The following is a 23,276-nucleotide window of genomic DNA, read 5'->3' on the forward strand; positions in this document are numbered from 1 at the left end:
CACTGAGCCTGTCATTTGGGCCCTACAGTTGCTGCCCCTTTTACTTCACATTCTCACTTGCCAGAGTGTATGACAGGAGTCGCTGGGTTACATTATTACTTCGTTTATACTTTCCCTCAGTTACAAGTACACCCCCTCAATCATGGTACAGGCCAGGTTTCTGATTTCAGCTATGAGTCATCCTATTGGCCATCTTTCACTCTATTGGTCTCTCTCCCATTCACTCTGACTTCCTTCACCTTGGATTGGCTGGCTGCCGCTTGTTCCCTCCCCTTTACTCATGGTTTCTTTTCTGACGGCGCAGAGCATTTCGTTTCTCTCCCCTGTTCCTGCAATATCCAGCGAGCAAGCAAGCTAGTGTTAAATATCTTTACCCCTTTCAATGCCAGATGTATCTGTTAGTATTAACACTAATGTGAAATGTGGTGCGGTGTGTGCTCACCTGTCTGAGTGGCTGGGATGACACAGTGGGAGTGGAGACCTAGGGCTTTACTCATAAAAGAGTGAACTGGGGGGAATTGAGAAGGCAATTGCAAAATGAAGGGTAAAATAGCAGAGTTTTATGTGTAGATGAATTGAGGATTTTTGGGTTTGTGTGTTTGTGGCTGGCTGCAGGGCCGTCTGTAAGACAGGGCATAAGGGGGAGCGGCCCTGGGCCTAATCACACTGCAGGGGCCACTGAACCCGCCATTTGGGCCCTAGAGTGGCTGCCGCTTTTAGTTCACATTCTCACTTGCCAGAGTGTATGACAGGAGTCGCTGGGTTACATTATTACTTTGTTTATACTTTCCCTCAGTAACAAGTACACCCCCTCAATCATGGTACAGGCCAGGTTTCTGATTTCAGCTACCAGTCATCCTGTGGAGAGCATTTAGTTTCTCTCCCCTGTTCCTGCAATATCCACCAAGGAAGCCTCTGTTGAACGTTTTAATAGTGGTATGAGATTCAGTGTGGATTATACTGTAGTAGTGGTTACGGATTCAATCTCTTGCATTTTTAGTAGTGTTTTTTATTCAATCTACTCATTATAATTGTTGTGCTTTTTTAATCAAGTCTGGTGGATTCAACTTTTCACCTTTCTTATGGAGCCTTTCCAAGAAGCGTAAACCTACCTTAATGTGTTTCTAACAGATAGTGCCTATGACAAAATTACATCCCGGGCAATGCCGGGTATATCAGCTAGTAAAAAAATAAAAATAACAGCAAGTCCCCAAAAGTATGATTGAGGGCTTTGGGGTTCTAGACACTCAGACTCTCCTGTGCGTATCGGCTACCACAGGGATCTCGAACCTCTTTCAGCCCAAGCACAGAATTCACGTTTGGAGAAGCTCTTGGAGGCCACATCCCAGTGGCAGGTGGGGCTGAAGGCAAAAGGGGGCTGGGCAAAAGTGGTGAGGCCAAAAATACCAGCATATTTTCGCTTAAAGTTCCTACTGCCATAACTAAGCCTTAGGAGATGCATTTCAACGTTTTAGAATAAGGGTAAAACATGCAAATGCGAAGAGAAAACTCCCTGGAAAAGACCCTGATGCTGGGAAAGACTGAAGGCAAAAGGAGAAGGGGACGGCAGAGGATGAGATGGCTAGATCATTGATGCAATGAATATGAACTTGAGCACGCTCCGGGAGAGAGCGGAGGACAGGAAGGCCTGGCGTGCTATGGTCCGTGGGGTCACGAAGAGTCGGACATGACTTAACAACAAAAAAACATGCAAAAGCTGGGAAACCGCCAAACAATTGGCAGTTGGGGGAAAGGGCGTGGTCATCTGGGGACCCCCAGACTGGGACCCAAGAATTTGGCCCACGGGCCTGAGGCGCCCCTGTGTTACCACAATCAAATGACAACCCTTGTGCCAACCTTCTTGCCTGATGTGAGGAATGAAGCAGTACTCCAGCAGGAGCAGTTTTTGTACTGCCACAAGGATGGACAATGCACCATTTACAGGACTGCTCCCCATCACACAGATATTAAAAGGGACAAGAGTCAGAGGAAAGGAACATAGGAAGCTGCCTTAGTTATACCCCTGCAGGCTACTTGTCCACCTCGCACAATACTGTCCGCTCTGACTGACAGGGCTCTCCAGGTCTTTCTCATCATACGTTGCCTGGTCCTTTTAACTGGAGCTGCCAGGGATTGAACCTAGGATTTTCTGCATGCAAAGCAGGGGCTCTGCCACTGAGCCATGGCCATGGAGTCCCTTTTTATCAAGAGCTGACAGATACACTCAGACTGCCAGAAGCTAGTGCCATTTTTGGTAGAAAGGCAGGGTACAAATCAAATCAATCAATCAATCAATCAGTCAATCAAATAAGCTTGGAATTAAGATACACACACACTGAAACTCCCCCAAATTGAACAGACCATTCCTTCTTAGGGCTTTTCTTCCAATTTGGGCTTACTTCCGAAACAAAAGGGCACAGAGGGAGGCGGAATTGGTGGAAGAAGCTATTTCAGCAGGCAAAGCATGGCCCCAGGAAGGATTCCACTCTCTTCCCCTGCCACAAACACACACACACACACACACACACACACACACACAGTGCTTTAGAGGGAATTAACAGTTACCCAATTCTGATGCGTGGTCTACTGCTGCTTTGTCTAATCTGGCCTTACAAAGCAAAACCACAATACACACCAAGCCTGCTAGGAGTGTTAGCAGGAAAAAAAACACTCTTTATGCCCTCTAGATATGTTGGACTGCACAATGGAATTAAAGGAGTTGCAGTCCAACACATTTGGAGGGCACTAGGTTGGGAAAGGCTGCTTTAAAATGATTTAGAATAGCAAATTTTAGCAAACATAATTTTAGGTACTCTCCACCTGAACACCACATTATTAGAAAATAAAACTGAGTAGAGTACACATGAGCCATTTCAGTTTGCATGTCCTTGACTGCTTACACATCTAATAAAGAGCTGCAAATCTACCTAGACATCTCTAATATAGTTCTTGAAGCCATTGGTCTGAATCCCAGGGAACACACTACCTGTTCACTTACATCTACTGAAATAGAGAGGGGTTAAAAAACCTTTACAGTAGGATATCCTAACAAGATGGATGATATGCTTAGCTACCTCTCAGCAGGCAGCAGTTTGGCACTGAAATATTCACTCTGATCTATCTGACACAGGTCACGCTATTGCAGCCATTGTTTAAAATGTCGCTGCTACCAAAAGACCCCACCATGTCCAACAGAGCTCTGACAACGGATGTCAGAAAGAGAGGACATGTGACTCATACAATTGGAACAAATGCCTCATTTCCCTTGTTCCCTCATCGAGTTCAAGGGAAGATGGGGTAATCCCCTTGGGCTACCTGTGAACTGAAAGTCCTGTTAGGAAAGACTCCCTCGCCCGTCGCCATCTAACTGATCTGACACATTCCTATTGTACAAAGTCAAAATCCAAAAACCTTCGTAAAAGGTATGGGGAAAGTGAGGAAAGATGCTGGGAAAGACAGGGAGTCTCCAGCAGCAGTGAGCCACTCCCTTTCGTCAGCATAGAAATATCTGTTCATCAAAGAATCCAGCTGATTACACCATGTCCAAAATGTGTGTTGCTCATATCAAGGAATCTCCTTCAGGATTGAGCATCTCTTTGCTAAAGCTCACTAATCTTTTATTAAAAAAAAAACATACAGCCCATCAAGCTGCCATCACGAGTGTTGGAAGATGACCGGAAATTTTGTTTGGGCCAGAGCATTCCCACAAAAAGCAGGAAATCACAAGTCGTTAAAAACAACTTGGAAATCCTGTCACCTGACTGGAATCAGACACGTCTCACTCCTCTTGAATAACTCAAGAGCTTTAATAACTGCCATGTCAGGCTTTGCTTTTCGGATGCTATTAGACAGATAGCGAATGAGAAGTGGCAACAAGGAGTCAAGGGTCTACTCCCTACAACTCAAAAACAGCAGTGCTACTAACTGCAAAGAATGGAAGATCTACTTGCAACATGTAGATCTCTCACTCGTCTGTAGAGGTAATGGACTCCCCAAGAACGGAAGCTAGGATTTTCTCAACAGAGATAAAGGAGATCCAAAGCTTTATGACTGCTAATTTATGTCAGTGGCACTGTCTTACTTTAAAGAAAAATAACCCTAAATCTGACACCAAGCCATTTTGCCTGGTTAAAAAAACCCTGAAACTTACGCCAAGCGTGGAGTCATCCTCTGAATTGTACTCAAAGGCAGTTCTCGGATATTCCAATAGATTTAAACATGTGCACGTGTAAAAGATTTGAAACTCTCATGATCAGCAGCAAATCCATATTTTCCTATCAATTCTGCCAGATACAGAAGAGAGCCACTGTCTTGCAATTCAGAAGGAAAATGACCTTCACTGAGATTATGATTCTTTTCCACACCAATCAGCATAGCCTTACGGACTTTCCTTTTTTCCTCACAAAACTCTTTGCAATTAAAAATATCTGTTCCTGTTATCTTAAAAAAAATCCCTTTCTTCCAGGAAGTATATGGAATCTTACATTCTATTACCAGTCTAAACATCCTGCTGTTGCTTTTATAAGGGACACAGCCCATTATGGAAGTACATATTTGCTCAGCCAGCATTTACTAAATCAAACACCATAAATGCTGTTGCAAAACAATAGTTCTGGTAATTCCAGTTAGTTCAAACCCCAATGGCATTTTGAAACATTCTTGTCCATTTGCATGCTGCACACTGAACGAATGGGTTGATATTAGACAGGCAGATACAGCCAGACACACACACGCTTAATTATTGCAGGCAAGCAGAAGTTAATGATAATGTTGCGAAACCCAAATAAATAAAAATGTGACAAGTTCAGATTCTGCTTTTAGTCAAGCTGGTGCCTTGAGTTCCGTCTTATCTAAAATAGCTTGTGTTAATTTTGTTTTGAAAAGTCATTAAAAATACTTACATTTTCTGTTGTTCCAGTAACAACATGCAATCCATCGTAAGTAGATTTTATGTACATTCCCTAAGTTGGATAGTTGAAAAGATAATGTAAGCGCAACAGTAATTACAGTTCACCCTCAATTATATAAAGGCTGTACAGACAATTATTTCTCAAGAGCAACTTTCCCCATAACCTTGGCACCAGCCCCAATCCAGCATTTTTTAGCAGTATAGATGAAGGACTGGAGAGAAGTTTCACTATGGAGAAGGAAAAAGCCCTTCAATCCCTAACATACTTATTAAATGCTTACTTGAGGCTGGTACAACTCAACAGAGTGGTAAAATTGACCCAACCAGACTGCAAGCAGGTTCTGGTCTAAACAATTTCTGTCCTGGGAGAATTGGGGAAAAACAGAAAATTCTTGAATGGCAAGGCTGAACAGAGGGCATGCTTTTGGAAGGGTTTTTTTTTTTTCTCCTTGTGGTCCTTTAAAAAGAGCTGTGTGTGAAGATGGGGCAGGGGAGAGAATGCATCTTTTTGTGTACTTAAATATATATACATACATACAATGGGTAGCATCCAATTGGGCTATTCCATATCTACTGATTCCACCTCCATGGGACCCAGTGCTTGCACAGCAGGGAAGCAACGCTTCTTGAAGTAAGCCCAGACACAAGCAGAAACACTCATTTCCAGAGCTGGGCTGGTCCACAGAGCTCCCTTCTGCGAGCTCCACTAATCTGCACCCTTTCGGAAACTAGTGTTTTGGCTAGTTTCTGATTGCTTTGGGAACCACTAGGTTCCCATTGCACATGTGGGAGGTCCCACTAGTGGGACAGCAGTATTGGATATTACCCAATCTCAGTCTCTCTCTCTCTCTCTCTCCCCGACCGTCAAAACCAGTCTGACCAAAGACTATGGTGGAGGACACAAAATGAACATGTGTAGCTTGTAACGTCTCCTGAAAAGCTAGACTGAACACAGCCCAAGCAACCATTCATAAGCAAGATATCATGCTGTAGAATTCAGCTCTTCATGGTGCAGAACATTTTCAATGTAGAGAACAACCCCCACCCCTGAAGCTTCCAGAGTCATGGAACCTACTGCCGCTGTAAGAGGAATTCCTTTATTTCCATCTATGTATTGCCTACTCCTGCCATTACTGAATTAAATATGATAGTTCTCTGGTCAATAGGCATCTTGATATTTCCAGGTCTTGACATTAGTGGGAATGGGCATCTATACAGAAGTGTCGATGCTGGTACTGAGCACACCACTGTAACAGCATCTCCATCCTCTTGTATGTGCAGATGGCCACTCCATGGGAGAATTCCCTATTTCCCTTTGTAGTAGAGCATGGACACTCCTGCGCACATGGAGCTATGGACTGCGTACTTTGGACTGCCAGTCCAAGCTGCTTGAACACAGAGTGCACACTCTCACACCACACATTAGCATCACAAAGACTAGGACACTTCAAATAAGCTTGAAAGGGGATGGCAGGCAGCAGTCCAGAAGAGCAACAGGAAAGTATTCTTACCAGGCCTTCCCCTGGTTTGATGTTGGTTAAATGAACCTCCTCAAGACACGCACCCTGGCTCATCAACGGATCAGTTGTTGATCGGATAGTCTTATCACAAATTCCATTCAAAACCTTGGACTAAAAGAAACCAAGAACATGAGCTACAGTATTACTTTTGTAACTGTTTTGTCTTGCACATAAACCCTGTGTCCTCTCTGAACAAAGGAGGGAAACAAGATTTAAATAATTAACTCTGGATTTACTATGTTTGTTATTTGTTGTTACCCAGATTTATAGGGTGCAGCAGCTGCCCGGAGTACCTTTTATCAACCCCATCTGGTAAGAAAGCTGTGGTTCTTTGTGTCATATTCAAATCCTGTGGCCATAATTCGGGCCTTTGAAATGTGAAGCAAGACCGCTAATTAGCTCTACAAAGGCCTACACTTGTTTACAGTTCAGAAGCTTTGGGTAGAGAAGAGCACAACAGCCTCCTCCTAAAGGGAGAGGATCATTGGGAGCACGTCACACCATAGCACTGGCTTCTTGTTCCAATTGTGTATAACCTTTAAACAGGGCTGGCCCAAGATATTTTGCTGCTATAAGGCAAAGGACAAAATGGCGTGTGCACACACACACACACACCATTCCACGTGCAGAATCTGACTGGACTGGCAGTTGAATCTTAACACTGGTGATGGGGCCACATCCTCCACTGTGCCTGAGGACTTGATTAGGGAGTGTAGGCCAGACTAACTCAGGGAGATCAGGGAGGATGGTTGGAGGCTGCTGCCTTGGCATGTGCCATCTGAAGCAGCTGCCTCACTCTGCCGAATCACAGGGCTGGCCCTGCCTAACAGCCTCAGTTCTTATGAGAGTCTCCCTCCCATGTACTCTTTCACCATCACTGGTCAAGAACTCTGTCTTGAGTTCATCACCTACTCACCAAATCCCACCCTGACCCCCAAAAGGGAGTATATTATATGTTCTTAGGGGCCGCTTCTCAACTGTTGAGTTTTCCTGCTGGAAACTCAACAAAGGCCCACATTCAGCATTTTTCATATGTATTTAAACCCTTTCTGTTTGGGATGGCTTTTGGGCCTGAGGTCTAAATTGGTCTACACCGGTGAAATTTTTATTATATAAGGACCATTATTTCATTTTTAGTTGATCACTGTTAGGGGAGCTGCCTTGAATTCAGAGTACAGATGTATGGTTGGAATAAAAAAATGAAAGTGTATTTATTATTATTTATTTATTATAATTACATTTATATTGTGCCTTTCTTTCCCTTGCAAAAAACCCAAGGTTGCTTACATAGCCCTCCTCCTCTCCATTTTATCCTCATAACAACCCTGTGAGGTAAGTAAGCCCCAAACTTATGGGATAGCACAAGCTGCAAACTGGAAAACAGAGAAAAAGACTGAAATTTTGGGGACCGCCCCCCTGAAGATTTGTATTAATGTGGTTTCGCTAAATTATGACTGCCCAATAAACAAGATTACCTTGTTTTGAATAAGAGCTGGAATGGATTATATGTTTGCTACAGGATTGTCTATCAGATGTCTGCTTTTTAAAAAAGAAGTAAGTAGCTGAGGGGGGCAGGGGGGCTAATTCGGATCAGGGATGCAGGGAGGGGAGTCTGGTTCGTTCCATGCTGCAATTTTCTTGCCAACTCCGCCTCTTCAAGGGCAAATGGCAGCTGGGGGGCAGGGGCATTTTCAGTGGCAAAATTACAGTACAGGAGAACACATTCAGAACCCCCATCCCTGCAATCTCAACTGAAGCCACTATTTGTATCTCTAAAACACAGAGACCAGTTCACACATAATGTGCCAGTTCCTGAGTTGATTAACCCAGGAATTGATAGGAAGGGCAGCGGTGCAGGAGCGAGTGAACATGCCGCTCACCACTTCCACTTTCAATCAGCTTTCAGAAACAACAAATCATAGACAATTTCTGTGTTAACTCCAGGTTCTTTACCTGTACACAACCCAGAGTTTCTGGGTTTGGATGTCATGAAAAAAACAACAACCCAGGAACAGGGTGTTCCTTGGTTGTTTTCAAAAGCTGACTGAAAGCGGAAATAGCAAGCAACACACTTGCTTGCTCCTGCACCCGCCCCCCACCAATTCCTGGGTTAAATAATCCAGGAATTGGTGTGTTACATGAGAACCAGGTCACAGACGTGCCTGGGATCACACGGCAAACATATTGCCTATTCCAGGTCTAAGACTAATCTAAATCTGAAGATTTCTCCTGCTTTTGAAACAAGATTTTTTTCTGTCTTGGCTCCAGTTCAAACAAGATGCTGCTTGGGGTAATATGTTCTTTGCATGCTCAAGGCCAGGACCAGACCTCAGTGATATTCATGCCTGGGACCAAGTACTGCATGAGCCAGGCGATCACGTGCACAGAGTTGGGTGTGATTTGCCCAATAAACATGATCCTCCTGCCCATTTGGAATCGCTCACTCTGTAAGAATCGCCTGGCTCACACAAAACGTTACTCACAAAGTGCTCAGCATGTTCTGAAGGCCCAGTCCCTGCATCGACCATATGAAGAATGTTACCACAGACCCAAATATCTGAATGGACATATTTTAGCAAGTCATACACAGGAAGCATTGTGGGAAAGGAAAACTCTGAGAGCTACATCTAAGGCTCACTGAAATCAGCAGGACTTTAACATGCTTGGAATCATGTCAAAGATTCTTAGCTCCTGAACTTTGAGGACAAAATACCCCAATGGGAGAAAGAGCTGTTGTATAGGTTAGCAGCGGAGCACACATTCTGCATGTACATGACCCCTGGCAAAATTTTTGGCACCTCTTGTTTAAAAGGATGGCAAGCAGGAGGGCTATGAAAAAGAATTTCGCCTGGCCCCAAGACCTTTGAAAGCCACTGCCACACACAAAAAGTAGGCAACGCTGGGATGGATGAGACCAGTAGCCCGGCCCAATGGCCTTGTTCAGATGATCAAATCCTGGCTTTAAACCATGGTTTAAAGTTGGCTTCTGAATCCTGGCTTATTTGGAAACCATTAACTATAGTTCCAAGTTTGGATGTAATGGAAAGCAATGGTTAGCTGCGGCTTCTTGGTTTGTTCTGGCACTGGCTCAGAGGACAGTGAAATGAATGCACAAAGCTCATGCATGGTCAGGTTTATTAGACCAGGATCTGATCATCTGAATGCAGCTCTAATATTTAGGACAGCTAACACACACACTCACATACCATTGTTGACAATGTAACAATAATAATTTTAAATAACTCAAAACATCAGCAAAAATAAAAGCATAAAAAGCAACCACAATGCATAAATAGAAGGGAGTATGGAAAAATGAAAAACCAAACCAAACCCAAGAGTACTCTTTAATTGTTCTATGTTCGATTGAGGTGTGTATATTTTTAGCTATTGTGAATTCCTAAGCATCTATCAGCAGGCGGAAGGCCTTATCAAAGAACACAGCCTGATTCATGTCAAAAGCAGGAAGCGATGATTAACTGTTACAAAATATTAAAAGCATGCCACTGCATCCCTCTTCCAGTCACAAGACGGCTGCAAAAATATTTGGAAAACTCCCCTTTCAAACCAAGTGTAATTAGAAACAGAATGTTTTTATACCACCATAAGCAGTGAAGGTCTTTTCTAAGAACAAGGTGTATTTGTTGCCAGGTTGATAGCTTTATTGTTCTTATTGTGGGAGTATATGTCTGTTAATATTTCACATGGTGCAAATTTCGCTTCCCAACTTACAGTGAGAATTCAAAGATGTGCCTACACAATAAAATGTGAGGAAGAAAGAGAAACTCCTTAGGCAAGCAAAACAAAATCCATGATGTTGATGTTATTAGTTATAAAAAGACCAATGTTTCATTTATATTGTACTGCACAGAACTGAAGCTACAGCAAAAAAAAAACACCCTTTCTTCACTTGCGCTGTGCATCACGCTACAAGTGGGACCAGATGTCTTGCCTTTCCCGTTTCCCTCAGGTCCCTAGCCCTGTGCAGGCATTCAGACTGCTCACATGAGGGCTAAAGGTGGGGAGGGGACACAGGTGTGAATGCAAGCCCACCCCCAATATAGAATCCCCTCAGTCTTCAACATTCCCACATTGAGGTCTGAAGGGGGCAGGGGGTTACCACTCGGATTTGCTTGAATGCGAATAGAAGTTCCCACTTGACTGGAAACCCCAATAAAGCAGGGTGCCCAAGCGCACAGAGGACAGTATCCAATACTGCTGTGGCACCTCTGCTAGTACTGTTGCGCCCACCGCTAGCACAACAGGAACTAGCGTTTCATAAAGAAACCCTGGAAACGAGCGAGAATGCTTGTTTCCAGAACAGGGCACATCAGCGGAGTTCCCTTTTGCGAGCTCCACTGAACTGCCCCGTTCCAGCTACTTCAGGAACCGCTAGCATGCCGCTGTGCTAGCAGTGGGTCCCACTAGCATGCAGGCAGCACTGGATACTGCCTGGAGACTTCTACTTATGTTCAAGTGGACATGAGTAGAAGCCCCCTTCAGACCTTCCCCCTCAAGATGAGAAGGTCAGGGACCGAGTGGATGGGGACACTGGGGGCGGGGCTTGCATGCATGCCCATGTCCCCCCACCCTTTTAGCCCTCACACAAGCAGGGAAAACCGAATCCAGGGTTTGGGTATCATCCAATAGGGAGCTTGTTCATCTCACAACTATAGGGGAAACGCAGAAGTTCTATCGGAGGCTATTTGAGAAGCACAGGAAACAGGGCAGCCCAAGGTTCTGGTGCCTGCCAATCCTCTTGAGCCTCGTATGATGCAAAGCTGCTTTCAATCTGTGTGTGTGTGTGTGTGTGTGTGTGTAAAAGAGCAGTTTCAAACAGAAAGGAATTCAAAGAATGAGTTTAACACCAACTTTTATACTTACCACACTGAGAACTTTATCTTCCATTTCAGCTACAGGACAATCCTTTAAAAGAAAAAGAAAGAAAAAAGAAAGCAGATGTTCTATTATTGGAAGCTCCTTCTGTAGCGGAAAATCAACACTTGTACTTTAAGTAAAATATGTGCGGAATACAGATGACATTGAGCTGCCTTTGACAATGAGCCAGAGAAGCTTGTTGCCTGTGCAGAAACAGACTTGCTCACACGGAGCGACTACTCCCCTCATGCAAGCAGATTGCACGGGAATCTTGTACAAGTTTTTTTTTAAATGTGTACATTATCACATTTATGTTCGGCCTTTTTTCCTCATGCGAAAAGGCTTACGTAGCTCTCCTCCTCTCCATTTTATTCTCACAACAACAACAACCCTGTGAGGTAGGTTAGGCTGAGAGTCAGTGACTCGCCCAGTCACCCAGTGAGTTTCATGGCCGAATGGGGACTTGAACCCATGTCTCCCAATCCCCAGTCCAACACTCTAACCACTACACCACATGTTCCAGAATTGCTTGTGCTAAGGAGAAGTACAAGTGGTATACCATCCTGGATGTGTGGCCCTCTCAATCACGGCCTTAACTCACAAGACATCAAACGGTTTGCTAAAAACACACACAAGAAGCTGCCGTATACAGAGTCAACTGTTGGTCCGTATATCATTGCTAACACTGGCTGGTGGTAGCTGTCCAGGGTTTCAGACAGGAATCTGTCCCAGCCCTACCTGGAGATGCTGGGGAGTGAGCCATGGATTAGATCAGGACCTTTGGCATGCAAAGCATGTGCTGTACCCCTGAACCACGGTCCTTCCTCTTCAAACACACACTTTTCAAATACTTGACCTAAAAAACAATAGCTTGGATCTAGAGAGCCCCTTGCATCAGCAGAAGACATTTCTGCTCACATGGGGCGGGAGGGGCGGATTTGTGGAATACAGATGACATTGATATGCCTTTAGCAATTTATGCCAGTTCTCCCATCCAACAGCAGCCCCCAACTTTGCATCGCACTCTGTTGTGGATGGTGGGCTCAGGACTCTAAAACAGGAAGCAAAGGGTGGGAAAGCCCTATTGTGCTAGAAGAACTCCACATGTAATTCTCTGGATCTCATCCCCTATTAATTCTATGTCCTTTTGCGCAAGACTAGCCACTGGTTTGATTCAGAATGAATTCAGACATTAAAGTGGGGTGGGCAACTGGTGGTCCTCCAGATCTCTGGCCTACAATTCCCATCATCCCTCGCCACTGGCTATGCTGGCTAAGGGTGATGGGAGTTACCGGCGAAAACAACCAGAGGGCCACAAGTTGCCAACCCCTGCGTTGAAGCAATTGTTTTTTAAAATACTATCTGGAGTTCTACAAATACTCTACTGAAAGAATTCAAGTCAGCAAAGTACAAAAGTAAACAAAATGCTATTTACTCAGCAAAAGACTTTGAACTAAAAGAAGCCCATTTAGAAGATTACACCTTTTACTATATTTTTCAAGAAGTGTCTAAGGAAAAATTACAAAACTGACACGCTAGCGTAAATGTACACAAGACATTAAGGGTTGTGTCCGATTGGTGTCACTCCACTGGCAGAAGGCTGTTTAATCCAGTGGAGTCTTCAGCCACCAGAATGAGGAGGAATATGATTTGTGGCTATTCCCATGCAGCCCCTCACACTATCTCCCACTCCTGGAGCAGATGTGTGGGGAGGCTGCAAGGAAAAGGGGCAATCACCAAAAATAGTCTCTCTCCTTGTTCTGCTGATGGAAGCCTCTGCTGGATCAGAGGGCTTTCTGTCAGCAAAATGACACCAATTGGATACAACCCAAAATATTTATTTTGAACCAAGTTGGGAAAGAGGATGACCATGCTATTAAATTTTGGGCAACAGAAATGTTGCAATGCCAGAAAAATGGTTACAGCTGAAAATAACTCACATATAAATTAATATGAGTAGTTACTCGTGATAAGAATTGCCTTGTTCAAGGCATCCTTCACACCATACCAGTATATAAGTGTGTGTGTGTGTGTGTGTGTGTGTGTGTGTATGAATAAAATTCAAATAAAGGAATTGTTATGAACAAAGTGCTAGGGAAGATTAACAATAATTGAATGTGGCAAATGTTTCCATAGAATCTGGCCCATTACCACGCCATGCAAGCCTACAGAGTCACTGGGTGACTGCCAGGTGTGGAGTGTTACAATTCAAAGTTGACTAATAGACTTCTAAATTAATAGACTGGCTAGCTGACCAATTCCAAAACACAACACTGAAAAATCGTAAAATAAAAACGGTATCAGCTGTGGGAGAGCAAAGCAACAAAACCTGGCAACCGCCTGCACACACCTGCTTGCTCCAATGATTTTCAAGAATCCCCAAGACTCCCATGTGTTGCTGTTACCAACCTACATATAAAAGTATATTACTGTTACTTCCATACACCCAACTGTTTGCCTTCTTTCTGGAAATGTGGAAGGAGTAAGGGGGGAAAGGGACATGCGCACACACACACAAGCTTGACTGACCTTCTGAACGGTGGTGGTGAGATCCAAGCACAGTTGAATTATTTTGTTCTTCGTCATGGAAAAGTCGGCAATCCCAGTAAAGGGAGTCCTGTGGTAAGACAAGAACACGCCTTTAAGGAAAAAAAAGAGGCCACACAATAGTAGTCACTGCCACAAGCTTAGCATACATAATCACAGGCCTACTATTTGCTCCTATGCTTGTCTTAAAAAAAAAAAAAAAACCTTTTAGTTGGGTCTTAACTCTTTTCCTAGCTGCTTACAGTGACCACACTGATGTCCTAACCAGGGATTCAAACGTTTTGACTTGGCTTACTAGACAGCCATTATAATATGGCTGCCAATAAGCCCTCCCTCTTGCCCAACTTCTCTGGCCATGGGGAAAGGCAGGGTCTGCCTCACTTGATGCCATGCTTGGCCAAACAAAGTATCATCTGCAGAAGCCCCAAGCAACTGACTCCCGGGTGGGACAGGGTCATTTCTCTTGCTGGGCAATGGAGAAGGAGAGAAAGGGCACAAGTCTCTCTTGACACTGCTCCTTCTCTGATGCTTCCACAGGCATTAGGCAAGGCAGAAACAGCCAGAGGGACCTGGACTGCTTCTTTCCTTGCCCAAACCCCTCATGGAGTCCTCCAAATACAGCAGAGGCCTCAAGAGGTGGCAAGAGCTGTTTCACTCTACACAGGCCTTCTGTAGTAGACAAGAGTCTTTCTTGTACATTTTGCCTCTGACAAAGCCAGTGCAGAGTGAGAGACAAACCCCTTTCCAGGTTCTCTACAATTCACACAGAATTGTATGGTGTGTGTGTGTGTGTGTGTGTGTGTGTGTAGGAGTGATAGTCACCACTGGCAAACTGGTGAATGGATTTGTGGAACCCTTGTCCTAGCAGCTACGAGGCATGAAAGACCATTTATATAACCAAATGCACAAAGATGGAAAAGCAAATGGAACACCTCCTGTGGTAAGCTTTTGGAAGATGTTCAGTTAATATTGATAAAACCTTAAATTAAACTACCACCAGTGTTATTTTACAGGTAGTCTTAATACTTGGAATCTACAGAAGATATTAGCACCTATGGAAGCAGAAAATAAAACCTCTTGGCATGGTTAACACAAGTTATCATATGCAGTATGTAATAGGGCAGGGGTTCCCAAACCTTCTAGACCCATGGGTACATTTGGGAATTTTAGAAACTGCTGTGGGCACCACCACAAAATGACTCCTATGGAGGATGTGGCTAGTCACATAATGGCTGCTGTGAGTGCCTGGCTAGTCAAAAGTGAGCTAAAGAGGGGTGGGAGAGAGAAACAGTGAGGCTAGAGGCTGGGAGAGGGAATAGCAAGGCAAAGGGGGGGAGGGGAAAGAAAGAACAAGGCTAGAAAGGGGGAGAAAGAAGATTGCCCCAACATTTTCCAATGTTTTCCTTAAAACAATTTTTTTGAAGGGGGCAGGCAGGGAAGAGCTCTGTGGGTACTGTTGGAGGTCCCTGTGGGCACCATGGTGCCTGTGGATGCCGTGTTGGGGACCCCTGTAATACAGTGTTTTGAGAAGCTGTGACCTTTCACGTGGGAGCAAGCCCCTGCAAATGTCCCTTGCCCCTAGGTACTGCTCAGGGGGGAAACTACTGCAGCACCCAGAAAACCTTCAATACATTTGTAACATCAGAACTTCCACATCCATCTAAGGAACATAAGAAGCTGCGTTATGTCAGCCTATTTGTCCATTTAGCCCAGTATTGTCTACTCAGATGGGCAGTGGCTTTCCAGGGTCTCAGGCTGAGGTCTTTCCCACAACCTGGTCCTTTTCGCTGGAGGTTCCAGGAACTGAACTTGGACCCTCCTGCATGCATTGCCCTGGGGTCCTTCCCCAACGTCATCTGATCTCATGCCTATCTGCATGCACCTGCAGTGTGCTCTACACTGTCACATCAAAATCAGCTCACTCTAATGAAAGAAGCACCATTCTTAATAGGACTGGAAATAAAGGAAGAACGTGGCCATCTGGAGATGACCAAGAACCATCACAGCAACTGAGTGGCAGGATAGGATTTGGAAGCGGGGCCGCTTTCTCCAGAGCCTTGGGCAAGCCAAAAATAAATGAAACAAAAAAGCGACCAAGGTGTTTTGCGTGATACAAGGAGTCCCATTTTTCTAAGCCATGTTGCCATACAAGTCCACATTGGTGGGCATCTTTCTAACAAAGGGAGATGGGCTGTAGTTCAGTGGTAGAGCAGGAGGTCCCAGGAAGGGATGGGAAAGACTCCTGTATGAGTCCCTGGAGAGACACTGCCAGTCAGCTTAGACACTACTGAACTAGATGGACCAGTGGTCAGTCTTGGTATAAGGAAACGTCCAAAGTTCCCACCTGGATGGGTTCCAGCAAAACTAAAATCGAATGGAAAAAGTGAAGTGGGCAGGGGGGTCCGGAAAGAGGCAGCAGATAGAGGCCAAGGGAAGGTGAGAGAGAGAAAACTTGGTGGAAGACAACCTTTCCCAACCTGGTACCCTTAAGATGTTTTGTCTGACAACCCCCATCATCCCTGACCAATGGGAGTTGTAGTCCAAAACATCTGGAGGAAACAGCTTGGGGAGGCTGATGTAACGAAAGGAAAAATTGGGAGAAAGCCAGCTGAGAACAGTGAAGAGAAACAGCATCAAGCATATGCCTGTCTTCTCAGCTATAGCCATCTTTATGGCCTTCTAGTGGGCACCTTGCTCGTCACGTTTAATAACTAATTCAGTATGTTCCATCAATCATGATGGATTTATGGTGTGATGCCCTCTCCTCTGCTGTAGAGGACTTGAATATAACTGCAAGCCTAGCATGGCTGCACCCTGCAGGGCAGCAGGGGACAATTCCTCTCCCTAGCAGGGCCCTTTAATGTTCTCATTCACTTTGGGAGCACAGGGGATGCCAGGAGACATTCATTTCTATGGAACAAAGTAAAGGGAAGTAGCATCTGAATCTGGCCCACATCTGATGTTGCTGGTGCCAGCATCAGGGGTAAGAAGCACATTTGTTTTCATCTCCACAGCATCACTGGCAGCAGCGCAGTTAACTCTCTCACATAAGAGCAAATGGCTTTGGCTGACTTGTGGGAGAAAGTAAACAATGATGAGCAACTTTGCTAGTCTAGAGACAAAAACAACACTTATCTCTTGGCACAGAAATAAAGGGATAAAACGTAATGTACACAAAGATCCACAGTGTTTGCTTGGCCAAAATGTCATCTCTGATGGCCATTTATAGACAGCCCACAGAGTAACAAAACCCTACATTAAATACTGAACAGTAAAGAACGGCATTAGCAAGATTTTAGTACAGTATAAAATAAGCTCTGTAACATTATTCTAGAGTAGAATTGGATTGGCCAACCTTAATGCAAAACAAAAATGTTTAGGGAACCAGTACCCCTGTATCAGACTTCGCCAAGCTGGTGCCCTCCATATGTTTTGGACTACAAGTCCCATAAACCCTGCCCACTGGCCATGCTGGTTGGGGGTTGATGGGAGTTGTAGTCCAAAACATATGGAGGGTGCCAGCTTGGGGAAGGCTGTCTTATAAAGTTGTTACTCTCATGAAGAGGCAACACAGGTACAAAGGGGCTATGGGCAGTCTGCACAGGTAGAGCAGGCATAGAGATGTGAAGGTGGGGGGGGGGAATGGAAAAATTTGGGGAAAACCCAGGTCTTTCCCTCCCCCCCGCCCCCAAGGACTGTTTTTGTTTTTTTCCGTAAAATGGGAAAAATTGAACATCTTTAGATTATGACACATTTTCTTTTAGAAATTAAGGCATGGTGTTTATACATTATTACCCAGCCTTTACCCCTCATAAAATGATTTCTAAAAACCTACGTAATAAGAACACTTTTATAGAAAGACTAGAGATATCAAATGTCTGGAAATGATGAAGCTATGGGGAAAATGTTTTTTTAATCCTCTCTGTAAGATTCCCAGCACAGTCATTCCTTATTTCCATTCCAAAACTAAGAATTGTGTATTTTCCCATTTTCCCCCAAATTCCATTTTTTACTGAAAAAAAACAGTTTTTTCCATGGCTTCAAAATTTCCAGAAATTTTGCATCTCTAAGCAGGCACCCCACTAACAACATTTGCCCTGAACCAAGGGGTGGCTGGAAAGAGGCACATAGTAACAGGTGTGGGGCTAACGGGGTGGCTCCATGGTCCCTTTGTATTCACATTGCCCCTTCATGACTGGATTGTGCCATGGTGATATAATGGTTAGAGGGTTGGACTAGGACTGTGGAGGCCCAAGTTCAACACTCACTTGGCTATGAATCTCGCTGGGTGGCTTGGGCAAGTCACCCTCTCTCAGCCTAACCTACCTCACAGGGTTGACATACAGCTACAATGGGGGGGGGGGGAATAGAACCATGCATGCCCCCTTGAGCTCATTGGAGGAAAGGTGAGAAATAAATGTAATAGATTAATAAAAACATTTAAGAATGTTTCCCAATTCCCATATGAAGTCCTCTAGTAAAAGCTAAGTGCTCTGTCATGATTTACTTTTGTCCAACATAGGGAAACCTAGTTTGCGAAAGCAAAAACAAGCTTACCTGAATGTTTAAAAAGATAATTACAGCCTTCTTTAAAAGGCAGCTGCTTTTGGTCCCTGCCTACCAATTTTAGAGGGACAGATACTTGGAAAGACACACTAGAATGAGCCACAGCATACAATGGTCTTGAAAATGAGTCACTGGTCCAACTGATTTTTAACTGCACACATAAAAATGATGGGAGGAGGAAGAAAGAAAGCAGCAAACTGCCAAGCGACAGATTCAACCACAAAGCCTGTTTCAGGGACCCAACTTTATCCTGGCGTTTCCACAATCTCTCTCTCGTCATGTCTCCAATGGAGTTCCTGTCTCACAAGCAGAGTTCGTAGAATGGCTGGCAGGATGCAAGAGGTTTTGTGTCTATCTCTGAACCTCAAACTGCAGCATTATCCACTCAGACACTTGTCATCTGACACTGCAGCTGTCACTACAGAGTAATTGACAACATCAGCCAGAAAACGAAGGCACATTTCTTGCCTCACAGTTCTTTGTTCCTCTGGCCCCCTATCCCCAATTTCCTTTTATCATACAATGGGAAAACAGGAAAATGTAGGCTGCAATCCTATATCCACTTACATGGGAGTAAGCCCCACTGACTTCAGCGGGGTGTACTTCTGACTAGAGATGTACAGGACTGCACAGTCAGTCACAAATTAACCATATTTTCATTTGTTTAAGTAATTTGGATGAATAATGGATGTACAAAGTGGCGTACCTCCATGTAATCTATCCTTTGGGTAGCATATGGGAATGCACTTTAAAGCAGGAGATATGTATTGTAAGAAAAGAGTCCCAAAGAGGTGAACACAGTGTGTGTGTGTGTGTGTGTGTGTACACACACAGATTTCCCTCTAAAGTCTGACTTGGCAAGGAGAGGGGAGAGGGGAGAAATCATACCACTAAGCCAGATACAAATCCTAAAACGTATGGATTACCTTCTTGTTGTGTTTAAACATATACAGGATATCATACCTGTCCAGCCACGTCAGCAAGGCCTTAGCAGCACCAATGAGCTCTACCACTGAGGTAAGGAATTCATTAGGAGGTTTGCGTGAGGTATTTCCATCATACTTTGAACTTTTCCTCCGGCTGCCGATGTAGTTTTGCAGATTGTTGGAAGACGCTCGTAACTTTAGAACCAAGTTCTTCATGTTGTCCGTTTCAAGGCCATAGTTCTATAGAAAAGATTTGTATTTATTTTTTCCTATTTTTAAAGTCTTTCTTCTCAAAGCAGTTCTCAAAGCACGAGACAGGCCACCATAAAGGGGTGCTGGTAGCTGTCAGGGACCACATATGTTCCTTCGTCATCCAGCATAAAAATTATATGAGCACATTCATGGGGCCAGTTGGCTGTGTGCCCATCATTGGCATTTTCACAGACTGTGCTTGAAATCCAAAGGGCAAATTCCAATATTCTGTAAGTTTTTCTGTAAAACTTTACTGTCTTAATTTTGACTTCATTACATTGAGGAAGGCTCAAAGAGTAGACCTTGGGGGAATCATTACCATAAAGTCAGACCATTCTTCATCTAAAATTATTACACAACTAAGGCAATACACCAAGGTGTCTTCAATGAACACTCAGTAAAAGTGATGCAGTAAAATCAATTCTACTCTCTGCTGGATGGCTAAAGACCCCAAGGTGTCAAACTAAACCCCAGCAAAAGTACTCAAAACAAAGTGTTTCACAAGCAGATGGTCAAGTTCACATTCATTTGATTTCATTTAAGTTCAGGGTGGATTGATAAGACACTTAAAATCAGAAATCTAAAACCAAGAAAAAAAGAGCATTTAAATAACTGTTTTAAAATCGCATTCTCATTTTGTAATATATGCCTTTTCTAAACAACAGCACATGCTTGATGGTTGCTACAAACAACCAAAACATATCAGGTTCTACTTAAATAAAGCTTGTATATTACCCACATACATTGTGCACTAAACAATGACATCTGCTTAGAGATATAAGCATGAAACTTTCCATGTGAAACATTATGTGAAGTGTGCAACTGTGAACATTTCTATGTTCGCATGCACAGCCACTTACTTGAAGACGAGGGTCACAATCCAGTTCAACTTTAGGTGTGCTAGATTGTGGCCAAGTGTCCAGGACTATTCAGAAGGAAAGGTGGTAATTACTGGGCAAAAGTGTCTGTCCATGAGATAGAAAGTGTCCCCACTGTTGGGTTGATAGTCAAACATAGGTTTTCATAAATTTGCCACAAAAATAGAATGAATCACATAATTTTTTTTATAATTCTTGCCTCACAAATTAAAATACCTTTCCCTTTAAAAAACAACAACATAGAAATTTATGTCAGGTCATGAATAGAATTTTAAGAGATGAGTACAGAATTTAACCTGTATGTTTGCACTACATTCGGATTTCATCTTAAATCAAGCTATTTTTAAAAAGTGATACTTAATATAACTGATTTTTTAAAGTTGTTTTGCTTAAGAAATCGTGTTGGTATTTGTTGTTGTTCAGTCGTTAAGTCGTGTTTGTCTCTTCGTGACCCCATGGACCATAGCATGCCAGGCCTTCCTGTCCTCCGCTCTCTCCCAGAGTGTGCTCAAGTTCATATTCATTACATCGATGATGCTATCTAGCCAACTCATCCTCTTCTGTCCCCTTCTCCTTTTGCCTTCAATCTTTCCCAGCGTCAGGGTCTTTTCCAGTTACTTTTCTCTTTGGCATTAGGTGGCCAAAATATTTGAGCTTCAGCTTCAGTATCTGTCCTTCCAATGAGCACTCAGGGTTGATTTCCTTTAGGATTGACTGATTTGACCAGGTCATAATTTAGCTGGAATTAAGGGCGTAATCCTATGCAGATAGGCGCCCACCTCTGAACTCGGAGGCGACCATCTATCCAATGCAGAGCAGGAGAAACACGGAGGGGATCATTCCCTCTGCACTTCTCCTGCCCTGAATTTTTGGCTAGACAGGCAACTGTGGCTGTCTAGCCGCAGGAGGGAAGAGCAGGGGAGGAGGCTGCCATATGACACACTGGATGTGTTGTATGGGCATTTCCACCCTCTCCGCTCCGAAACACCCCCCCCCCCGGGAATGCCCCATTTTGGCTGCTCTATGCTCCTCTTGCCCACGAAGTCGGGAAAAGTCAGTTCTCCAGGAACCAACCTTGGAGCGTGGGCTCCGAGGTCGGTTCCCAGAAAACCAGATATCCTATGGCCGTCTAGCTGCTAGACTACCGACCATAGGATTGCACCCTCCAATGCTATAATGCATATGATATATATTTACTGACAACCACAACAAACAAGTGATAGAGGATATAATGGGTGGCGTGGGGGGAGCTGTGTGCATGCCCTTTAAGTTTCTGCTCTGGATAGTCTAAGCAGAATTACATTCATTGGATATCATCTCTTATTTAGCACTAAGAAAGATTTGTCCTAAAGATTAGTGTCTCAAAGTACAACACAAGTCTCCCTGAATAACAAAACAAAGCACACAGAAGAAAAAGTTACTGAATGGAGACTTTGCTGCAAGAAGGTAGCAGCCTTGCACTTTTCTTTAAGTGTTATATTTGCATAAATGTACATATTCAAGTACAAAACATTTTTTTTAAAGCAGTGTAAACACAGCTCCAAAGGTTTGTCATGCCATCATCTCCAGAGACTTTCTGCTTTTCATTGAAAGTTTTAGGGAGTACCACTCAGTCTTAGAAATCTATTTCTATAGTTGTTGTTTTTCAATCAACATGCCCTGAATCACTTTAAATAATTTATTCTCTTTGGCATAAATGCTGTTGTGCCCAGCTCACAAATAAGAACATCTGAGATGGAGCAAAATGGGAAGTGAAACTGGATTAAGTGAGTCATGGACAGCTTCCCAGCTGAGTTCAGTGTCAACTTTGTTTGTTTGTTTGTTTGTTTATTTATTTATTTCATTTATATCCCACTTTAACCCAAGGCGGCATACATAATCCTCCTCCTCTCCATTTTATCCTCACAACAACCCTGTGAGGTAGGTTGGGCTGAGAGTCTGTTACTGGCCAAAGTCACCCAGTGAGCTTCCATGGCCAAGTGGGGACCAGAACCCAGATGTCCCAACTCCCAGTCCAATACTCTAGCCACTATACCACACTGGCTTAGAACTAGGGAGTTCCCACCACTCTCTCCAACGACTCTCTATCTGAATCCGCCTAGGTTCCCAACCTAGTGCCCTCCAGATGTGTTGGACTACGACTCCTATCATCTGGAAGGCACCAGGATGGAGAAGGCCGATTGATATTATAAGGGGAAATGAATACTCCCAACTGAATTCCCAAGCAACTATGGCAAATAATGTTAAAACAAAGATGTTTTCAGAAATGGTTGAGTGTTTTTTTTCATATTTGCATAGGCCATCGTACAAGGCATCTCAGAAGCCCCTTTTCAGCTCAACACACCCTTTTGCCACACACAGAAGAGAAACAAATGCACACATCACTGGGAACACACTAAGGTCAAACATTCCTGTCTTGTTAATCATTAATCTGAGTCACTGTAGATCAAGTTGTCTTTGAGAAGGTTTCCTAAAAGCTTATTATAGTTTACACAGACATAATGCTAAGCGAAGTAACCCAGTGCATCCCACAATGAGAGCCAGGACAGGAGAGAGGAAAGTTTGTACTGTCCCTGTGTCTTAAACTGTGGCATCAGAGTAGCAAATCTTAAAAATAAAAATAAAGAGCTACACACAACAGAATTATTATTTTTTACCACCTACGCAAGCAATACTTAGCCATTTTTCTTGCACTGATCTTTGCAGCAGTCAGTCAGTGACATATAGGACCATCAGGCAAGTTCATGGGTAAGTAGGGATTAACTAGGTACAGCTCCAATCCTCTTAGGGTCCAATCCTAGGC

The 23,276-nt window shown here is 43.8% G+C and overlaps 1 protein-coding gene across 2 annotated transcripts in view; it reads right to left on the minus strand.

The window, feature by feature from the left end:
- The window catches only part of CNKSR3 (CNKSR family member 3), an 85,126-nt gene that overhangs the window by 15,999 nt on the left and 45,851 nt on the right, over positions 1-23,276 (minus strand). For both annotated transcript variants that reach the window (XM_084827866.1, XM_084827865.1), the window contains 5 exons: positions 19,381-19,583; positions 13,834-13,921; positions 11,311-11,352; positions 6,421-6,540; positions 4,902-4,961 (listed from right to left, as the gene is read on the minus strand). In XM_084827866.1, coding sequence (XP_084683992.1) covers positions 4,902-4,961; positions 6,421-6,540; positions 11,311-11,352; positions 13,834-13,921; positions 19,381-19,559 — 489 coding nt within the window. In that variant the 5' untranslated portion in view covers positions 19,560-19,583. The remainder of the gene's footprint in view (positions 1-4,901; positions 4,962-6,420; positions 6,541-11,310; positions 11,353-13,833; positions 13,922-19,380; positions 19,584-23,276) is intronic.

This window comes from Heloderma suspectum, chromosome 1 (assembly GCF_057233095.1).
Source record: "Heloderma suspectum isolate Gila_16-S chromosome 1, 16-S_ref, whole genome shotgun sequence".
Classification (NCBI taxonomy): domain Eukaryota; kingdom Metazoa; phylum Chordata; class Lepidosauria; order Squamata; family Helodermatidae; genus Heloderma; species Heloderma suspectum.